The sequence below is a fragment of the Pongo pygmaeus genome, chromosome 14, assembly GCF_028885625.2.
Source record: "Pongo pygmaeus isolate AG05252 chromosome 14, NHGRI_mPonPyg2-v2.0_pri, whole genome shotgun sequence".
NCBI lineage: Eukaryota > Metazoa > Chordata > Mammalia > Primates > Hominidae > Pongo > Pongo pygmaeus.
The window spans coordinates 36,763,459-36,785,627 of record NC_072387.2 but is presented as its reverse complement, the minus strand read 5'-3'; the positions used below and the strand labels follow the sequence as shown (position 1 = coordinate 36,785,627).

Genomic DNA, 22,169 nt, shown 5'->3' with positions numbered 1-22,169 from the left:
TGAGCCATAAGCGCCACTGCACTATAGCCTGGGTGACAGAGCAAAACCCTGTTCCCAAAAAAAAAAAAAAAAAAAAAAAAAGCTCACCTCACCTCTCAAATAAATTTATGATCTACTTTTTATCTATTTAATTTATCTAATCATCAAATTCACCATTTATAACAGCTGGACCTGCTAGTAACTGATGTCACTAGTATTGTGCTTTTATTATTTACTACTTGATTATAAAACCTAGAGTAGGGCCGGGCGTGGTGGCTCATGCCTGTAATCCCAGCACTTTGGGAGGTCAAGGCGGGCGGATCACGAGGTCAGGAGACCGAGACCATCCTGGCTAACGTGGTGAAATCCTGTCTCTACTAAAAATACAAAAAATTAGCCGGGCGTGGTGGTGGGCGCCTGTAGTCCCAGCTACTTGGGAGGCTGAGGCAGGAGAATGGCGTGAACCTGGGAGGCGGAGCTTGCAGTGAGCTTAGATGGCGCCACTGCACTCCAGCCTGGGTAACAGAGCAAGACTCCGTCTCAAAAAAAAAAAAAAACCTATAGTTAATAATGATTTGATAACACCCAACATAACTCACAATGATTCAGAAGGGGTTCAATTTTTTAAAAATACACACAAAATTATTTTTTTGCTTTTTGCCATTCACTGTTTTACGTGGCATAACAAAACCACATGTAAATAAAACATTGCATAAAGGAGGGAAGCAGTCATTTTGTGATACTTTATCATAATAAAAAGATCCACAATAAAACATTCTAAAATTATTCATGAAGGCGAGGTGCAGTGGCTCACGCCTATAATCCTGCCACTTTGGGAGGCTGAGGCAGGCGGATCACTTGAAGTGAGGAGTTTGAGACCAGCCTGGCCAACATGGTGAAACCTTGTCTCTACTGAAAACCTTGTCTCTACTAAAGATTAGCTGCACATGGTGATGGGTGCCTGTAATCCCAGCTACTCGGGAGGCTCAGGCAGGACAATCACCTGAACCCGGAAGGCAGAGGTTGCAGTGAGCCAAAATCATGCCACTGCACTCCAGCCTGGGCAACAGAGCAAGACGTTGTCCTCCACTGCCCCAAAAAATTATTCATGCAAGTATTTAAAAAATCCTCCCATTGTAGAAAATGTTATTAATAAAATGTCTTACAGGCTACTTTAACAGTACATCCTGATTTCTTAAGTCTCCTAGTATTTGTAGAAGATACAACTCTATACAAATTATAGGCAGAATTATGATCTTAAAACATCTAGATACAAATTACCTTGTTAAGACAAGAAATGATATGACTGAGGTCAATCCAGGGAGCACCTGCTTCTGTCACCTGATGAAAAAGATGATCCCTAAAGAGTTTCAACAGATAACGGTCTCCAGTCTCTGACCAAGTGGGATCCTTCTGAAACCTGGGGGAAATGAACATTTTACCTCAGTAACTCATGCTGTATGCTCTGTGGCCATGTCTATTTTTTAGACTCCAAACTAGTTTTACTTTTTTCCCAATAAACAAAAAATTGGGAGGGAGTCTGGTACAGTGTTTTTAAAAAATAATCTGACTGAACTAGTAAGTATATGAATTCCAGTTTTCAGTTAGCAAATGTCAGGCGGAAATCATCCCTTATGCATTCCTATTTTCAGCCCCTACCATTAGATAAAACGGAAAAGATAAAAATGTCTTTAAATATCTTCTCTTCTCTTCCTCCCACTCTGTAGGTTACAGAATAGAGAGAGGTCAGATACATCTTCTACTTCACCAATAAGCATAAAATAGAAAAATGTTTAGGAAACAAAAAGGAAGTAAATATCAGTTTCCTACCATTCCACGTGAAAACAAGCTGTGAAGAACCAGATGACCACTGTGAGTTTTCAGTGACCTTAGGAACTTACTGTCTAGTAGGAAACAGACGTTATTCAAATAATCAAAGAAAGCTGTAATTGCATATTTACATAATGCTCCTAAAAGGAATACGATATAAAACAAAGATGAATTTATCTAGGGCCGCGCCTGGCCGATAATCCCTTTTCTGTATCATTTAAAGTCGTTCTGCTTCCCAGATCAAACTGTGATACAATTCTCATTAAGAAAAAACAGGTAAAAACAATGATTACAGAAAATGTATAACATTAAATTTATGTAAAATTATGTGTGAATATAAGTATATAAAGAAATTAAGGAAGGTTTTCCAGAGGAAGTAGTGGCTGCTCTTCCCAGAAGAAGGATGCTCCTTCGTCAGAGATCGGTATTTGCATGGAGCACTGAAGAAACTTAAGGAAGGTCATGTGTCTGAATGGGTTGGGGGAGAAAAGAGAAGAAAAGAAGAAGACAGAACACACGGAGAGGGTGGGTAAGGGCAAGGAGAGGGACAGACTGGGGGCAAGGAAAGGGATAGAGTGAAGACAAGAACAAAGAATGGGGGATTGGGGGAAGAAAATTAAAAGGCAGATTTGACGCCAGGATGAGAAGTAGGTAGGGATCAGACCACACAGCTTAGGACATGTTTTAAAACTGGGTCTTTATTCTAAGAACCAGAGGAGAAGTTCACCATATGGTTTTAGCACAACCATATATATATGCTTGCAAAGGTCACTCCAAGGACTTCCAATTTAAATGAAGATTAAACACCCATTTATCTCTGCTCCCTTTCAACAGCCCATCAAATTGACAGTAAATGTCTAAAAACGGGTATAAACACAAGGACAAAGGGATCAGAAAAAGCAACAACAGTGAACAAGAGATAATCATGAACATCTGGAATGCAGAGGCAGATAGGTAAGTGGGATGACTTAGTAGCCCTGACAAAACTGAACCCTAATTCTACAGGGGATGTGGGAAGAGGGTGCCCACAGGAAGCAAGCCACCCACACTGGCATAGCTCAGAAACTGAAGCCACAAAGGACTACTAAAAGTGCAAGTTTGGACTGAGGCTGAAAACAGGAGAATTGAGAAAAGGTTCTATAAACAGCAAACAGATAACCCATCTCTCAACCCCACCGCCACCTGTCTGGCAAAAATCTGGAGGTTTTACTTTCTAAAAAGGGTGAAACAGAGAAGCTCGAGCCTCAGGGATGCCAAGCAAACCAGAAGATGAAGAGCTGAGGAGTGCTAGATGACACCCTATTCAACAAATGCTTTCCCTCTGTGTGGTTCCCAAACCCTGGCTGTCAGCCTTATACCACAGACAGTAGAGGTTGGAAGATTCTTTTCAGGGGATGCTGACCTGTCCAAGACAAATGATAATCCTTGAGTCTACCAAAAACAAACAAAAATCATGTATAACAACATCACACTGCTTTATGATAAAGAAAGGTTCAACATTCTATAATCCCTGCCCTCACAAAGGCTTCCCATTGGCTTTTTAGGACCTTATTTTTAATACAAATGGACAGCTAAGTATCAGAAATCTTTTGAGGAGGAAACAAAACAAAACAAAATAAAGCAAACCCTTGTTTCCTATGAGATACTGCAGGGAATGGAACAAAACTTAAAACTAAGACAAATAAAAACCAACCACCAGCAAAAATCTATTAACTGACCGCCTCAGAAAAACAAGAATTAGATGGTACAAGACAAACATTCAGAAAACAGAATTGTTCTTGGAAAATAAAAATATGATAGCAGAAATTTAAAAATTCAAAGAATTAGAAAAAAAACTTTAATTTTAGAAAAATACAGTTGAGATAACTAACCAGAAAGTAGAACAAAAAAAATTTAGAGATAGAAAATAGAAGAGAATATTTGAAAATCAATTGCAAAGGTCTAACATCTGAGCGATGAGAATTCCAGGACAAGAAGTTATTAAAGAAACAATGAAGACCATGTCCCAGAACTGAAGGACGTTAAGTTGCCAAGATTAAAGGGGTTCACCTGTTAATCCATCATTATGACTCAAAACCCACACCAAGGAACATCACTGTGAATTTCTGAACATCAGTGACTAAAACAAACAAACAAAACCCAAAAGCTTGGAGGAAGGAAAGGATTTATAAAGAAAATGCCTTTGAAGCTGCCTGGAAGTTAAAAGGAACAATGCTTCAAATTCTGAACTATCATCACTATTACTTACCTATGTACTGTAAGTACCCGCTAACACAACCACTCAAGAGAAATTAAAAGTATAGAAACTGGGAAGGAAACTATCATTATTTGCAGATGATATGATTAAACACCTGGGAAACTCAAAGAGAATTCACTGAAAACGACCCAAACAATAAGGTACCAGAGCATAAAATTTAAAGAAATCAAGAATTCTCATATATACCAATAACAAGAAGACAGAATGGGGGAAATTTTCCCACTTATAATAGCAACAAGATGAAATACATAAGAATACACTCAGTATTGCTATAACTATATAAAGAACAACTTAAATACTACTGAAGAATACAAAAGTAGACATCAACAAATAGAATGACATACCATGATCTTGGTTACGATGACTCAACATCTAAAACCACAAATGTTCCCAGAGTTTAAACATGATAAACATGCTATCTTCCCTATGAAGAAACCATCAGGTTTATTGATTCTTTTGTTAACTAAAGAAACTGATTCTAGAATTTGTACAGAAAATTTAATAGTATTAGGAAAACAACAAAGCGGTGCCCAATGAAATGGAGATGGGAAAGAATACTGCTAGATTTCAAAATTCAATTTCATGATTGAATTAAAATAGTATGGAAGAGGTGTGGCTTCAAACCAGTGGGGAAAAGCTAGATTGTTCGACTATTCAATAAATAGCTTTTGGACTACTAGGTAGTCTTGGGGACAAGGGGGGATGGACTTACACCTTACATCCTACACAATTTCTAACTATATAAAACATTTTTAATATGAAGAAATGAAACCACAAATGTTCTGGAAAAAACCATGAAATAGTTCCATCATAATCTTGGAGTAGAAAGAGGCTTTCTAACTATGATTCAAAATCCAGAAGCATAAAAGAAATTTGGTCAGTTACAGACATATACAAATGTCTCCAAGGGTGGGGAATGAGCAGTCAAAAAAAAAAATCACAAAAAGAGTGAATCTCTTTAGCTCTTATATATCAATAAGAAAGACAAGCAATCCAATTGAAAATAAAAATGGGCAAAGGATATGAATTGAACAGGACATAAGAATGGATCAACAGCATAAAATAGACCCTCAAACATGCTCGTTAAGAGTACATAGAACATAAAACTGCATTTAAATTCAATTTCTCACCTACAAGGTTGACAAAAATCTAAAAGTTTGAAAAAAGTATTTTGGTGAGGCAGTCTCATGAATTACACATGGGTAAACTATTCTCCAATAGCTATGAAATTATAGTGACATACCTACTGACCTAGCAATCACTATTGGCCTATATTTACATATATATAACATTAAGTATGCACAAGTTAGTCCCTACAGTATCGCCCACCCTAGCAAAGGACTGAAAACAGCCCAAATGCCCACCTATAGGGAACTGGGGAAATAAACTATAATACATCCATAAGATAAACTACAACCAGGCCATAAAGTATGAGAAGACACATAGCATAGTGGTTAGGAGCACACACTCTGGAACCATACTGTCTAGACTGGAGTCCTGGATCATATACTTATTAATTACGCAAACTTTGTTCAAGTTATTTAACCTCTCTATGCTGCAATTACTCTGTTAAATAGGAATAACAATGGTAACTCCATCATAGGGTTGTTACGAGGAATAAGTCAGGTCATATTTGTAAACTATTTTGAATAGTGCTTGGCATATACTAAACGTATCTAAATAGAAAGATTTCTAAAATACACTGTTATGATAAAATATACTGTGTATGGTTTACAATTTTTATATATTTAAAGGGGGAGGGGATAAGAATATATAGTTGTATTTGTAACTCTGGAATAATACAGAAGAAACTAAAAATATAGACTGATGGGGGCAACTGGGAATAGATATTGGGGATGTCAGGTATGAAAGAGAGACTTTTACAGTTTTCACTGCAAACTTTTCCTACTTTTTACTTTATTCATAGACAACCTATTTAAAAAATTTAATTAATAAGAATAATTTCCTGGCTGGGCACAGTGGCTCATGCCTGTAATCCCAGCACTTTGGGAGGCTGAGGCAGGTGGATTACCTGAGGTCAGGAGTTCGAGACCAGCCTGGACAACATGGTGAAACCCTGTCTCTACCAAAAATACAAAAATTAGCTGGGCATGGTGGCACGCGCCTGTAATCCCAGCTACACTGGAAGCTGAGGCAGGAGAATCGCTTGAACCTGGGAGGCGAGGGTTGCAGAGAGCCAAGATTGCGCCATTGCACTCTAGCCTGGGGGATAGAGCGAGATGCCCTCTCAAAAAAAAAAAAAAAAAAAAAAAAAAGGAAAAATTTCCTGAGGACAATCTAGAATTTAGTATGCATTCACATTCACAGTATCAATAATGTGTGAAAGTAGATGCCATTTTGAAACTTGCAAGACTAAAAAAACTCACCTTTCTCAGGAAGCTACAAGGACATGCTCTACTAAGTCAAAAAAATAAATAAACCAAGGAATAAAGCAAGAAAACAGGGTATCCAACACAGAGAGATAATGAGAATTCCCAGATAATACTGAAGGGAAGTTCCAGTTCTAAAGTGTAAGCATGTGCAGGCTTAAAGCATAACCAGCCCAGATAGGAACAGGAAGTGCAGAGGATCCAGAGACAATTCTCTAGGTGGGAGGGAAAAAAAGGAACTGATAGGTTACCTATTTTTGACCGCATGGAGAGGTGTTTTGTAACAATAAATACAGATTCAACTCGTGTGCATGTGTGTGTGCACGCGAGTGCACGTGTGTAGGGAAGAGGATGAGTCATTAGCTGAATTATATATTGGGGGAATCAAGAATAGAACTACGAGCAGACATTTTAAAGTAAAGAGATAAATGCTAGAATAAACAGCTAAAAGTTTATTAAAAATGGTTTAACATATATTGTTAAGTTCTCTTCACTTAGAAAAATTATTAGAGAAACACTAAATGAGTCTTTTGACTTTGAAGAAAAGCAAGTGGACTTGAATTTCATGGTAAAAAAAAAAAAACCCTCAAGTAATAATATTTATCTCTCACCTATCTTTATTAACAAATCAAACATTCCTGAAATGTAACTTACGTATATAGTCATAGTAATTGCAAATTCTGTTCTACCTGTCTTTGACAGTTATGTAGTACAAACATCAACTCTGCTTATGTATATACGGTTAACGTTAACTTACAAATGAGGTGGAACTAAGTGACAAATAGTGTAAAAGGTAATGCCTTTCCAATGTCACTAATATGATGGCTATAAAAAGTATACTTTAGGCCAGGTGTGGTGGCTCACGCCTGTAATCTCAGCACTTTGGGAGGCCAAGGCAGGTGGATCACCTGCGGTCAGGAGTTCAAGACCATCCTGGCCAACATGGTGAAACCCCATCTCCACTAAAAATACAAAAATTAGCTGGGTATGGTGGTGCACACCTGTAGTCCCAGCTACTTGGGAGGCTGAGGCAGGAGAATCGCTCGAACCCGGGAGGCAGAGGTTGCAGTCAGCCGAGATTGTGCCATTGCACTCCAGCCTGGCGACAGAGGGAGACTCCGTCTCAACAAAAAAAAAAAAAAAAAAAAAAGTGTACTTTAATAGAAGGTAAGAGTACTTTAATAGAAGGTAAGAGGCACGCAACAATTAGAGATTTCTCAAGTCTCTAAACTGACCAGGGTAAACTTATATGAAACTTCATCCTCAAAAAGAAGATAGGGTAGAGGTAGTATGAGTCATAAAATGTGCCCTCATGTGCAAACCACAAGAGATTTCTAACACAGCATATTTTCTGTGTGTATACATGTGTGTAAAATTCATAAGGACAGCCACACCTAGGCTGTTGTTAAAAATAGCACCTTGACAGCTAACACAATCTTAAGGTCACTTCACATGATAATTTTTCTCTTTTTCCAAATAAAACCAGGCATACTTATTGTTACTATGCAAAACAGTGCTCTCGATTAAAAATATATTGTAAAATACTGTAAATCCTTACTCCGGCCTCTCATTGATTGTTCCCAATTTTGCTAGGAGCCTAAACAGTCTTCCATTTTGAACCTCCTATAAAACATTTTAAAAAGAGAAAAATGTTAATGTTCCAGATAACTGAACATAAAAGCCAAAATTTACAAAAACTGGTAACCTGTACCAATATTACTTTTAAACAATAAATCCTAACATCCCCACCTTTTGGTTATACTTTTAAACAAACACAATATGTCCATTTCATTTCATAATAGTACTCAAGAAGATTATGGAGCTGTCCATAGAAATTGGAAAAGTAACTCACATGAAAAACCAAGATTTTTGTCACATGACTGTAGCAAAGCCATGATGAAAAGAACAGTGTCCAGAGGACATAATAAATTAAAATACCAAACATTCAGTGCCGACAAAAATATCTGCAATCTTAGCAAATAAGGCATTATATTTAGTACAATGATTATTTTGTGTCTATTTATATACACAGATGCAAGCTGTGTGTACATTCTTTTAATTACACTCTTTACTGGCCAGGCACAATGGCTCACGCCTGTAATCCCAGCACTTTGGGAGGCTGAGGCGGGCGGATCACTTGAGCTCAGGAGCTCGAGACCAGCCTGGCCGACATGGTGAAACCCTGTCTCTACTAAAAATACAAAAATAGCTGGGTGTGGTGGCGTACACCTGTAATCCCAGCTACTTGGGAGGCTGAGGCAGGAGAATCGCTTGAACCCAGGAGGCGGAGGTTACAGTAAGCTGAGACAGCACCACTGCACTCTAGCCTGGGTGACAAAGCAAGACTCTGTCTCAAAAAAAAATTACACTCTTTACCTTTGCAAGGTCTTCTTCTATGACATCATTTCTCATTTGAGCAGCATCCAATTGAGTATAAAATCGAGCACCAATCATGGGCATGATGTCATTTACACTTCGCATCCTGTTTTGGTCAGTCAACAAATACCTACCCAAGATAAAAGAGGAATTACTTGAATGTCCAACATGGAATTTAAAAAACAAGATAACCCACACATGGCTGTTTTGGCTGCCATCATCTTAGCACACAAAATTTTGAAAACATTTTAATTCATGCAAGTCAAGTTCATTCTTAAATATTACATTTCATTCCTCTGGAAAATTGTAAGAGCCAATGGAGAAACAGTAAACATGTCTCTTCTCTACATTTTCACTACTATGGAAATGAGAAAGGAAAGTGAAGTAGGACTGCACTTACCCATTTCCATTCTCAAACCCCTCTTTACAATAGTGCTAGATGAAAAAATTGTTACAGGTCAGGTGCAGTGGTTCACACTTGTAATCCCAGCACTTTGGGAGGCCGAGGCAGGTGGATCACTTGAAGTCAGAAGTTTTAAGACCAGCCTGGCCAACACAGTGAAACCCTGTCTCTACTAAAAATACAAAATAAGCTGGGCATGGTGGCAGGCACCTGTAGTCCCAGCTACTCAGGAGGCTGAGGCAGGAGAATCGCTTGAACCCGGGAGACAGAGGCTGCAGTGAGCTGAGATGGCACCACTGCACTCCAGCCTGGGCAACAAAGTGAAACTCCATCTCAAAAAAAAGGAAACAAACAAAAAATAAAAATAAATTAATAAAAAGAATTTTTTTTTTTTTTTTTTTGGTGACAGAGTCTCATTCTATTGCCAGGCTGGAGTGCAGCGGCGTGATCTCGGCTCACTGCAACCTCCGCCTCCCGGGTTCAAGCAATTCTCCTGCCTTAGCCTCGCGAGTAACTGGGACCACAGGCGTGCACCACCAAGCCCAGCTAATTTTTCTATTTTTAGTAGAGACGGGGTTTCACCATGTTGGCCAGGATGGTCTCGATCTCTTGACCTTGTGATCCACCTGCCTTGGCCTCCCAAAGCACTGGGATTACAGGTGTGAGCCACTGCACCCGGCCAAAAAAGAAAAGATTTTTAGAAACTTTTTTGAGAGGACTAAAAGGGGGTAGGTGTGGGGTGGGGAGCTTTTCCTGTTGTTTTTCAAAGATTAATTTTCAAAACTAAAACTGGGTTTTCAATTTTGCTAAACTGAATGAGCCTTTTTAAGAAGCTGTCCTCTGCTCTAAAACTTAATTTACAAGGTATCATGACATATTCATTTCTGAGAAATGCAGTAACATGCAGCAGAAGGAACCAGTTAAATTTCTTCTATCATTAGAACAGTGGCAGAAAATACTACACATTTCAAGGGCTACCTGTTAGAACACAAAGATTCTCAATCATCTATTGCCGCTTATTCTATACGTAAAGCCATTCTCTGCCCTTTCTCATGAAAGCAGCCTCCTACTCACTCCTTCACTCTTCTGCTTGTAATTCTCTTATTTTCTTCATAGGTCTTAATCACTACCTGAAAATATCTCACTGGTTTTTATGTTTATTTACTCTTTCTTCCCATTAGGGTGTAAGCTCCAGAAGATGGGAATTTTGTTCACCTCATTCAAAGTATCCTGCATTTGGCATACAGTAGTCATTATTTTTTTTGATAAATGAATAGTTATACCCATGTGAATAAACTATATCTTAGCAATTTATCCATAATTATGGACAAATTCATACCCTGCTAATCATATTTAATGTTATTACAGGCTATGTGACTTTGGTAAGTTATTTCATCTCTGTGGCTCAGTTTTGTATCTCTAAAATGGGACTAATAATGGTATCTAGTTTATAGAGTTATTGGGAGAATTAAAAAAATTAATTCACATCAAGCAGTTTGAAAGGGCCCGATACATGGTTTAATTACTCCATAAATTTTACTTTGTGTTTATTATTAAAGTATGGCTTTTTTGTTTATTCATTTTTTTATTAAAGAAAATTTCAAACATTTATAATAGAATAGTAATATAATGAATCCCCATGTATCATCACCCAGTTTCAATAATTATTAATATATGGCTGATTATTTTTGTCCTCTATCCCCACTTTTTTAAAAAGGAAAATTTAGAGATTATAACCTGAAATTATTTGAGGCATCCTAGGTATTTGCAAACTAAGGCTAGGAATCACTGTTGTGATCACATATAAAACAAATATTTTTACTGAGAAGATAAATCATCTTATTTGAATTTGATTATGAATAGGATCCAGACAACCACTGGCTTCTAGTGCTGTCACAAGTAGGACATTTATGCCAGTGTAACAAAGAACAGGTGGGTAATCCCACCCTCCATCCCCCAATTCATACCCCAGGGCTGGTCCAAAAAGAAACTGGATCATCCAGGGCTACACAGAAAGATCAGAATGGGCAGCTGTAAGCTAAAAGAGACTGTTGATTAGCACCTCTTCTCTAATATAGCTCATAACTGTAATAAAGGTCATGGTTGCCCACCCTCTGGGATCTCCCAATAGTAGCTATATCTTATGGAGAAGTCCTTCTGTTGTGACAGTAGGCCACAATGGGTTTCTCTTAAGCCAAATTCATCTCAAATCGATACCCAAGGATTCTCTGGAGCGTTAAGATACTGGAGTGTAAGCATGGGGGTCTCCACACAAATGCTTTCCGGAATGGGTATTTTGGCCAGAGTACATGACTGGATTGCACCTGAGGCTTATTCATGATGGCTTTCACACTCTCTAGAGCAGCACTAGCCAACAGAACTCCAAGATGAGGGAAATACTCTATGTCTGTGCTGTCCAATTATGTTAGCCAGTAATTACATGTGGCTGCTGAGCTCTTGAAATGTGACTAGTGTAACTGAAGAAGTAAACTTTAAATTTCAATTAATATCAATGTAAAAGGTCACATGTAGCTAGTGGATACCAACAAACTTCTACTGGGTGCCCTTTAACCAAATGTTTAAAATATCAATAACTAATTTAAACAAACTCGTTTATCAATTTATCTAAGAAATATTTACTTTGCAATAAAAATAAAATACAGTTTCTGTTTTGCTTGATTTTAAATAGTGGGAACCAAAACAATCACTTAAAACAAAAAAAGCTCTGTCTTATCGCAAATAATCATTCTGTACAATTTATCATATATTAAAACTTACAAAATCAGATTCTTCAGGTCAGAGGAATAGTTGATTGTCACCAGTTCCATGGCTTTCTGTAAATTCTCTCGCTGAATTCCTGCCAAAGAGTTGCAAGCCAAAGCCAACACAACTTTTCCTAATGATATCAGATCTGCTTGCTGACATGAAAGAATAAATATAACTTTTAATTTTCATTTCATGGGTACTCATTTAATACACTGACACTACTGCCTAAATGGAAAAAGCATCATTATAAATAAGCTGCAGGCAGGGTTCTCAAATACTGGTGCTCCTCAGAATAACCTGGAGCTTATTAAAAAGACGACTTCTGAGCCTCTCTACCAGAGATTCTCATTGGGTGGGTCCAGAAAATGGCTCAACATTTTTAAAGCACCCAGGTAATTCTGATGAAGGTAGTTCTAGGTCCACGCCTTAAGAGACTTCAAGCAATTCCCATGCCAACTACAAATTGCCACTTTTAAAAGTTTTTCTTTCTAATTTTTTCTTATTTAAATAGAGGTAATATTCTTCTCTATTACAACAAATTTAAGGTTACTGTACATTTGCTTTGCTATGACCACTATAACTTAACATACACACTTTTCTCATTTTCTGTAACTCCCAGAATATAGTGGGAATGTGAAGGATTATCTGAAGAAAAGTTATCCTATTACAAACATTAGCATTAACCAAATTTTAGAGCAAATTCTCTAGAACATCAAAAATGCTGCAAACCTCAATGAATGACATCCCATCTATCTTTGTTTCCGAATAGACTATTTTTACTCACACTCTAACAGATCTTTGAGCTCTGGAACCACCACCTGCTTTCCTAAAACCTCTCCCACTCAAGATTTACCATTGAGGCTTTCCTTCTAAAAGGATTTCCAAAAGACAGCTAGCTGAATTAAGTCCTTTATCACCTATTATAACTCCAGGAAACAGTATGGTCATCCCAAGTGGCCCTGATTGGTAGGAAGCTATTAACAACCACATGCCTTCAAGAATGGAGTGCTTCAGAGTTAACATGAAACCACCTGAAGCAATTTCTACAACAGACATTTGCAGATCTTTAAAATCTGAGAACTCATCTAAATTATTAGACCCATGTTCATTTACTGAACATTAGTTTATTATAAGGAATTTTCAAGCCTAGCTGTATATTATCATCACTTGAGAAGCTTAAAAGCAAAACTAAAATCAGCAGTAGCCATCCCCTCGTCCCAATTTTGGTATAATTAGTCTGGGATAAAAATCTAGGTATTGGTATTTTTCTAAGCTTCCACAAATGATGGTAATATGCAGCCAGGATTGAGAACCACTGGTTTGTTGGAATATTTGTAACTTTAAGGCAATCATTAGTGAAATTCTAGCATTATATGGTTATACTTAACAACACCCTACCCAAATAATGAGTAAAAAGACGTTAAACTCCATTACTAAAATAACATTTAAAAGTTCATACTAAAAAATTTACCCAAAACTAGCATTTGTGAATCTGACACTGAACATAAGATAAGGAGACAGACTGACTAGGCAGACAAGCTACTTTGAATCTATTAGAAAAGATTCAAAGATTCATGCCAGAAAACTTTTAAAACTTCACTGGTGGTAGAGTCAGGAGCCCAGAATGGCAGGAGGGAAGCTGGCATGGGAAGGAGAACTATTACTGTTGCCATCATTTCTGTTTGCTGGAGGACACTGTGATGAACTCCAAAAAGAATTCCTCTCAATCACACTTTAGATCAAGTAAAACATTCCAAGTTATATTCATGAAATTACAGAAATCTCAGCCAAAAGAAATCGGTGCATATAAATGCCAACTATAAATTTCTATGGGCGATTCAATCCAAAGTATCCAGCAAAGCATACCAAAGATTGTTGCTATTTATCACGTGTTTGAGCAGCAGGTACCAACACACAGTCTTCCAACTCTTCAAGCAGCAGAATTTTCAGTTTGGTTCCACCCTGAACTGATGCTGTATTAAGCCTCCCTCCCAGAATATTCCATTATTCTCTATTATGAGACAGAAAACCAAAATGGTCCAAGAGAGCTGAAGAACCAGATGGGTTTAAAAAATAACATCTGATTTTTAGTACATCCCACCACCTCTCTAAAGCGGACTCAAGGTGAGAACATCCACTTTTTGAAATAAAGTACATGTGTGACACAGTCCAGATTAAATTAGAGGTTTTTTTTTAAACAAAAGAAGTTAATAAAATCTTAAGAGAGTTTCACACCATAAAACTCAGTAACTCTCCTTTCCTTATTTCTCAGCTAAATAATTTTCCATTTGTTATTTTGCTTCTTACCTCCATCTGGTTTTCCCCCCATTTGTTGAATTCAGGAGATTTGCCCCCCAACTGATTTTCAGTTTCTTCCTGATTCTTGACTTCTTGATTTCTTTTTCTGATTCTATCTATGGCTCTACTTATGTCCATTTTACTCAAAGTCAGTCTCTATTCACGTGTCTGAAACAAACTATGAAAAATAGACTACAAGAAACAATGCACTCCTCAAGTATCCTCTTCTCTGTAAAATCACACTCCCCCTTTGGGACTATCTTTAATTCTTTCCTATACCTTACTATAATAAGCTATATAAAAAATAAGCTACATATATATACCCAAAAAAAAGAAAGCCTGATATATATCCTTTAATGCTGAAAAAAATAAAGAGGTGATAATTAATTGAAGGTTGCCTGATTTTATGAATGAAGGCATATCCTGACTTACAAATATTAATACGGTGCCCTAAATGCTTAAAGTTCGTTGTCTGAACTCAGGGATTTTTTTCTTATGAAAAGTTTTGTTTTTCAAGGTAACTACATAACTCATAACATACCTGAAAAGGAACCCTACTGAGAAAAGAATGAGGAGCGTGTGCAGTTTTTTGTTTTTTTTTTTTTAAATGCAGACACGGGTTTCTAGATACTTACATTAGAAGATGATGGTACTGGCTCTAATGTGTAATTTTCCTTCAAAAATTTAATATTATCTGCTTGGATGTATATCCAAGTGTATATATTCACTAATATTTTAACAGTCAATAATCTGTCACTTTTGGAAGCATAAAGGTCATAAAGAAAAATTAATCAGAGCCAACTACTTAGGCACTAAGTATAAGAGAGAAGATAAGAATGAAAATAGCTAAGAAACAACGTCTCCAGATAAGAAAGAGGGGGCAAACGCCCTCAGGCAGAAGAACAGAATGCTGCTGTTGGGGGAAAAACAGAACTAATCACATTCCTCCCTGTATTGCCCACTAGATGTTGCTATCAACCAGAACAGCTTGGCTGCTGCTGAGGTTAGGTGGGCACAAGCAGAGGGAAAGGAGGGTGTGAAACGTCTGCAAACAACGGAATGCAATGAGTGCCTATGACTGTATTCTCTGTGGTTTACCAGCAAAACAGATTTATGCATGAACTGAAATACTAAACATTGATTAGACTCTACTTCTCATTTTATCCTTTTTGTTCTCTTTTTGTTCTGAAATTCTATCAGTGAACTAAAATCTTCTTCCAAAACTTTAAACAAAATAAGTTGAAAAGAGAAGAATAAGGTGTTTCTCCATGTAATTAAGAAATTCTGCCTTAGAGCAAACCTTTGTAAGTTAATAAATGTTCAAAAAACCCAAAAACTTCTTATACACAAAGAACTAAAATTGTCTTAAAATCATAGCTGCCTATCCTAATGCGAAGCATTCCAATACAAACTGAATGACCTATTTACTTTAGTTTTGTTACTTGCAGAGTAATCAAGGCAAAAACAACTATTCTCTTTTTTTTTTGGGGATGGAGTCTAGCTCTGTTACCCAGGTGGGAGTGCAGTGGTGCGATCTCGGCTCACTGCAACCTCCGCCTCCCAGGTTCAAGCGATTCTCCTGCCTTAGCCTCCTGAGTAGCTGGACTACAGGTGTGTGCCACCACACCTGGCTAATTTTTGTATTTTTAGTAGAGGTGGGGTTTCACCATGTTGGCCAGGCTGGTCTTGAGCTCCTGAGCTCAAGTGATCCGCCCACCTCAGCCTCTCAAAGTGCTGGGATTACAGGTGTGAGCCACCACACCTGGCCTAAAGCAACTGTTCTTAATGCTTGAAGACACGTTCCTATTCTTCAATACTATCATTTAAATTAGGAAATAAGAAACAGCAAAATAGCTAAGAAGCATCACGAGGCCTAAATCAACACTAATAAAATGAAGTCAGACAATAATCAAATACTAATAATGTATAAGAAGTGAGTGGTATGTTCTGACTAAATAAAAAAATTACTTAGAAAATGGCAATCCAACAACAAACCTCTGAAAACATTTCTAAAATTTTATGACTGGTAGTCAGACAAGTGTTCTAAACGTAAAAATAATAGGTGTAATTAAAGGAGTGAAAAACAAGGGTGTCATTTAATATAATCCATTCATCTGATTAGTCTGTTTTAATCTATCTATGCTTAGGACACATTTCCTAAATCACATAAATACATTTTCATTTTGAACAGTTAAGAGTCTCTGACATTATCAGGAGGTCCGGCACAGTGGCTCATGCCTGTAATCGCAGCACTTTGGGAGGCCGAGGCGGGCGGATCGCCTGAGGTCAGGAGTTCAAGACCAGCCTGACCAACATGGAGAAACCCCGCCTTTACTAAAAATACAAAATCAGCCAGGCATGGTGGCGCATGCCTGTAATCCCAGCTACTCAGGGGCTGAGGCAGGAGAATCGCTTGAACCTGGGAGGCAGAGGTTGTGATGAGTTGAGATCGCGCCATTGCATTCCAGTCTGGGCAACAAGAGTGAAACTCTGCCTCAAAAAAAAAAAAAAGGGTCTCTGACATTGTCGTGAATTCTCTTTATTCCAACCTGCAACGGCTCTACACTAAGTATATCATAAAGGTTAAGAAATACAGCCTGGGCAACATCGTGAGCCTCCATCTCTACAAAAAATAAAAATAAAAATAAATGTAGCCAGGCACAGTAGTGCACATCTGTAGTCCCAGCTACATGGGAGGCTGAGGCGAGACGATTGCTTGGGCCCAGTTCAAAAGCTGCAATGAGCTGACTGCACCACTGCACTCCAGCCCAGGTGACAGAGCAAGACAGAAGCAAAAGAATAGAAAGGAAAAGAGAGAGAAAGAAATAGAGAGGGGAAAGGAAAGGAAAGGAAGAAAAGAAAGGAAGGGGAGGGGAGGGGGAGATACATGTTCAAAGTCTGCATAGAGACCACCCCAAAATAAATTAAAATCTAGGCTTAAAACACTGAAATACTTTAAAATGAACAAAATTTGTCTTTAATAAAGGAAAACAAGTAAATATCCATGTTAATTCTTACTCACCTGGTACTGGGCCATTAATGCCAATGGATTATTATTTTGACTGTTATCAAATGTTAAAACATCAAAAACTCCAACACAATTTACTCGCAACCTTTAAGGACCAGATAATTTAAAGAAAATAATTAAAATAAGTTTTTAAAAAATTGCATACTCATGGAAAAGTAACATTTCCCAAAATATTAGGAAGGATCTCAGAATTGAGTTTAACTTCCATCCTACCCCACACCACCTCCACCAATCACCATTTTAGAAATGGGAAAATTAAGGCTCAGAGATATCAAGTGATATACCTACAGCTGTAAAAGTCAGAAACTGAGAAAACCAGAACTATAACTCACATCTCTTGACTAACAGGTCAGTGTCCTTTTCACCATTCCAAGCTGTTTATTAGTCATTCATAAAAGAGAACTAGTTAGCTTTCTAACACTTGCAAAAGATGTACCAGACACTGTTCTAAGCATTTTACATGACTCATTCAAATCCCTCAATAACTTTATGAGGGGTACCTCATAAATAAGCAGAATGGAGTTAGTAGTACACTTGTCTAATAAGGTTGTCGAAACACAATTTGAAGAAGTAACTTGTTCAACGGCATATCGACAGTAACTATCAAAGCCAGGATATGAACTTAAATAACTTGGTACCAGATCTTCAGCTCTTTATGTTATGCAGCCCAAGACAATCTCAAAATTACAGCAACTCAAAACTCAGGTGAAGACAAGACTGATAACTGTACCAGTTGTTCTCAAAGCATGTGACTCAACAGCAGCAATGGCAACACCTAGAAACTTGTTAAAAATACAAATACTTAGGCCCCAGTGCAGACTTATGAATGAAAAACTCTGGGGGTAGGGCCCAGCAAGCTGTTTTTTGTAAGTCCTCCAGGTGATTCTGATTCATGCTAGAATTTGTGAACCATGGTGCTACACAAAAAAGTTGTACTGATATTATTTTTATATTCCCCTAACCCTAACCACATATACTTCCCCAACCTTTCCCAAGATTTTTGGTTAATAACCAGGCATTTTATTCAGAGTTCAACTTTTTTTTTAAAAAAAGCTTACAAATGAATTCAAAGTCACAGAAGTTCTTCTGGATGGAATATATGAAAAGGCAGAATTAAAACAATCATGTTTTGTTTACTAAGCTGTCAAAGGTAAGATGCTCAATAAAAGAAACCAAAACTCAAAATGCTAGTACCTTGTTTTGCCAGTTATCAGAATCTTTGTTGGATCCATAACTCGACATGCCAAACCTGCTGTATGAATGGTACGCAATGCAGAACTTAGTTGGACAATATATGCCCAAATAAGAGATTCTGGCAATAATCCAGCATGCTGCCTGGGCAATGGTCCATCGTGCTGACCTATACAGCAAAGAAATCCAAAAAATGACATCTTAAGTAATCAACTAAAAGACTAAAACATTAAAATCAAAACTAGCAAAGACAATTCATGTACACTCATGGCACAACATGTCAATGTATATACGTGTGTGTATGTATGTGTGTAATTTAAGTTTAGTCTATTGCCCAAAGATTCCTGTCTGAGATTATGCCTTTTATATTGTTACCAGCAACAGGGCTCTCACTGAAATGCTCTTTTCTGTAACCACTTAATTACTGAATAAAAATTATTTAAAATAATAATTTATATATAATTGTTAACCAAATAAATATAAAAACAGAAACCGTAGAGGTTATTCTACTTAAAATGTGGCTGGCTAATCCTATGCTGTATTATTATTTAGGCATGTGAGAGCTGTTCATTGTGTGGCTTGATGGAAATAAAAGTCTCTATCATCACTCATGTTGATGTTTGTTTTCCTTATACCACTCAGGCCCCTCTACCACAAAGGTGTATTCTATCAACTCATTAAGTGGTTTCTGATAATATTTTCTAGGTCATTGTTAATATGTTGTAAATCAGTAGAAAAGGAGACATATAAATTTAATCAAGATTTTGTAATTATTCCAAGGAATATGGCCTTATATTCTTTTCTTTGTAGAGACACTTGCTACGTTGCCCAGGCTGATCTCCAACTCCTGGGCTCAAATGATCTACCTGCCTCAGCCTCCCTAAGTGCTGAGATTGCAAGCATGAGCCCATATGCCCTGCCGACCTTATATTCGTATTGTTGTAAAACAACCTTTTGTGAATCAGTTATAAAAAGCAACGTAATTAAATGGTTAATTATGTACTTATAATAAATAGCAAATATGTACTTATGGCTTGGAATAAAATATCCGGTAAGCAACACATACAAAATTAAAAATAATTCTCTCTCAATTTGGACAGAACAGAAGATAATATACTCTGGAAATACGTGTAAGAAGGCTCAAAAAAATGGGACTGGTAACAAATGCCAAGACAATGTCAAAAATGACTATGAACTGTTTAAATGAAACTATTTAATAAATGTAGTAATACGGAAACAAGAGTTTTTGCAGCAAAACATATAGTGCTTACTGTGTGTCAGACTCTGTTCTAGTTGTTTTACTGATATAGACCCATTCTGAATCTCGCTATCAACTCCACATGGTATGCTATTCTTCTCATTTTCTAAATCAATATATTTCTTATACTTTGCTTTTTTTTTTCATTTGTGCTAAGATAATAAATTACATAGTATAAGAAAATGGTAGGCTTTTATGCATGTATAGTATGGTTAGGGTAGTTACGACTACTCAAACAATATTTTAAACTATTAGAAAAAAGGACTACTTCCTATGAAAATATAAACATTAATATATTAATCAGTGAACACCAAAAACAGAATAATTATGATTAAAAAATTACTGGAAAAGAATGCTATAATAGAGTGGTTCTCAAAAGAAACCACTCCAGCATTTGGCAACATCTGGAGATATTTCTGGCATTACAATAGGGATAGAGGGGGATTGCTACTGGCATTCAGTAGGCAGAAGCCAGGCCCTTCAGTCAGAAGAGGCCACTATAAACATTCTGAAATGCAGAAGACAGCCCCCACAAAAACTTAAGCAGTTGAGAAACACAGTTATAAATTAAAGCCAACAGTCATTTCACAGGTGTTACTACCAAAATAAATTTGAGCAACAACTATAGTCATCTATAAGAAAAGTTGTACCACATCCCCTTCCACAAAATTATGCATGTGTCTACAGATGACATAGCAAAAGGAAAAAAATGACCACATTCTATGACCAGATTTTAAATGTGAAACAGCCATGTAACCACAACTTTCTTTTTTCAACTGTCAGAATGCAAAAAAAAGAAGTAACAAGTAAACAGAAGTAATATATTTTTGTCTATAATTAGTCTTTAAAGGAGTTGTAATCTGAAAGATACTAGAATATGGACTTAAATCTTTCTCCCCTCCTCTTTAATTTTCAAGTCAAGAAAATCTTAAAAAGATTAAAAAGCATAATAATGTGATGCTGCTTTCTTGCCCCCATAGACTGAGACCTTCCCCAAATACATAAATTAATGAATAGACATCTCAAAATGGATTTACTTTTCTCTGAAATCATTTACCCTTTAACACACATCTGTTAGAATTCAAGTATTCTGGTTGTTTGCAAAATCTCAATGATAAAACAATTCTTTAAGTATATATTAGAAAGGGGCAAAGAAGAAAATATTTCATGTTTAAGGAAAAGTTACTTAAAATTCTATTTTGAAACCTTAGATTAAGTAACATGGAATCCAACCTTCAAACAAAAGCATTTGTTTAGGGAAATAATTACATAAAGAACAATATAGTCATAATAGGAATCATTAAATTATATTCAGAGAATATAAAAACTATGGGGAAAACACTTATAATAAAGAAAAGATGTAATATGATATAAAATGTTAAAACAAAAACAAAACAATGCGAAAGGAGACAAAAACAAAACAAAGCAAGATTGGAAAGAAATGTACTAAAAGATTCATAATGGTTGTACTTAGGCAGCGAAGCCAGAGAGACTATTTCTAAGCTATTGAATTTTCCAAGGCACCTTTATTAAGACAGCATTATATTTTTAAAAGAAAAACATTTTAAAGAGAAAAACAATTTTAACACATTCCGAGTTAAATATCTGATATCCATGTGAGTCTTCAAAAATCTATCTTATCTTAGTAAATATGCAAAATACATTATTTCCTAACTTCTTGACCATCAACTCCATTTCTTTGACATATTTCTTTTTAAAATGTGATATGGTTTGGTTGCATCCCCACCCAAATCTCATTTTGAATTGTAACTCCCATAATTCCCACAGTGTTGTGGGAGGGACCTGGTGGGAGATAACTGAATCATGGGGGTAGTTTCCCCCATACTGTTCTCGTGGTAGTGAATAGGTCTCATGAGATCTGACAGTTTTATAGGGGGAAACCCCTTTTACTTGGCTCTCATTCACTTCTCTTGTCTGCTGCCATGTGAGACATGCCTTTCACTTTCTGCCATGATTGTGAGGCCTCCCAAGCCACATGGAACTGTAAGTTCATTAAACCTCTTTCTTTTGTAAATTGCCCAGTCTCGGGTATGTCTCTATCAGGAGCACAAAAACGACTAGTACAAAATGTAATAGAGTCTTTAAACTAAACGATTACAGGGAAAAATTGTACGTATTTAAAAATAGAAAACTACTCTTCCACAGAGCAAAAGCATTAGTCAAAACATAGTTTGCCTGCATCTTTTTCTTACCCCACTTTCTCTTGGTGAAATAGGCATCAGCATTAGGGTCATTAAAGTGTCTGCTCATCATAGTTTCTCCTCCAGCATGGAAATCATATGCAAACACAAGAGCTTAAAATAAAACACAAACACTCATTACTGAAAGCTGGCTTCAAATAATGAAGCTCACCAGCAGAAAGACAAATTACA

General features: G+C 36.9%; 1 protein-coding gene across 6 annotated transcripts in view; it reads right to left on the bottom strand.

Annotated features, from left to right (window-relative positions):
• Window positions 1-22,169, bottom strand: part of PAN3 (poly(A) specific ribonuclease subunit PAN3) — a 157,202-nt gene that overhangs the window by 6,000 nt on the left and 129,033 nt on the right. For 4 of the 6 annotated variants that reach the window (XM_054446516.2, XM_054446518.2, XM_054446519.2 and 1 more), the window contains 7 exons: window positions 21,990-22,091; window positions 18,522-18,687; window positions 17,322-17,412; window positions 12,014-12,153; window positions 8,833-8,962; window positions 8,015-8,079; window positions 1,261-1,399 (listed from right to left, as the gene is read on the bottom strand). In XM_054446516.2, coding sequence (XP_054302491.1) covers window positions 1,261-1,399; window positions 8,015-8,079; window positions 8,833-8,962; window positions 12,014-12,153; window positions 17,322-17,412; window positions 18,522-18,687; window positions 21,990-22,091 — 833 coding nt within the window. Of the gene's footprint in view, window positions 1-1,260; window positions 1,400-1,809; window positions 1,884-8,014; window positions 8,080-8,832; window positions 8,963-11,202; window positions 11,274-12,013; window positions 12,154-17,321; window positions 17,413-18,521; window positions 18,688-21,989; window positions 22,092-22,169 lie in introns of those variants that run through there. The other 2 variants (XR_010123533.1, XM_054446521.2) reach the window with 2 other exon arrangements.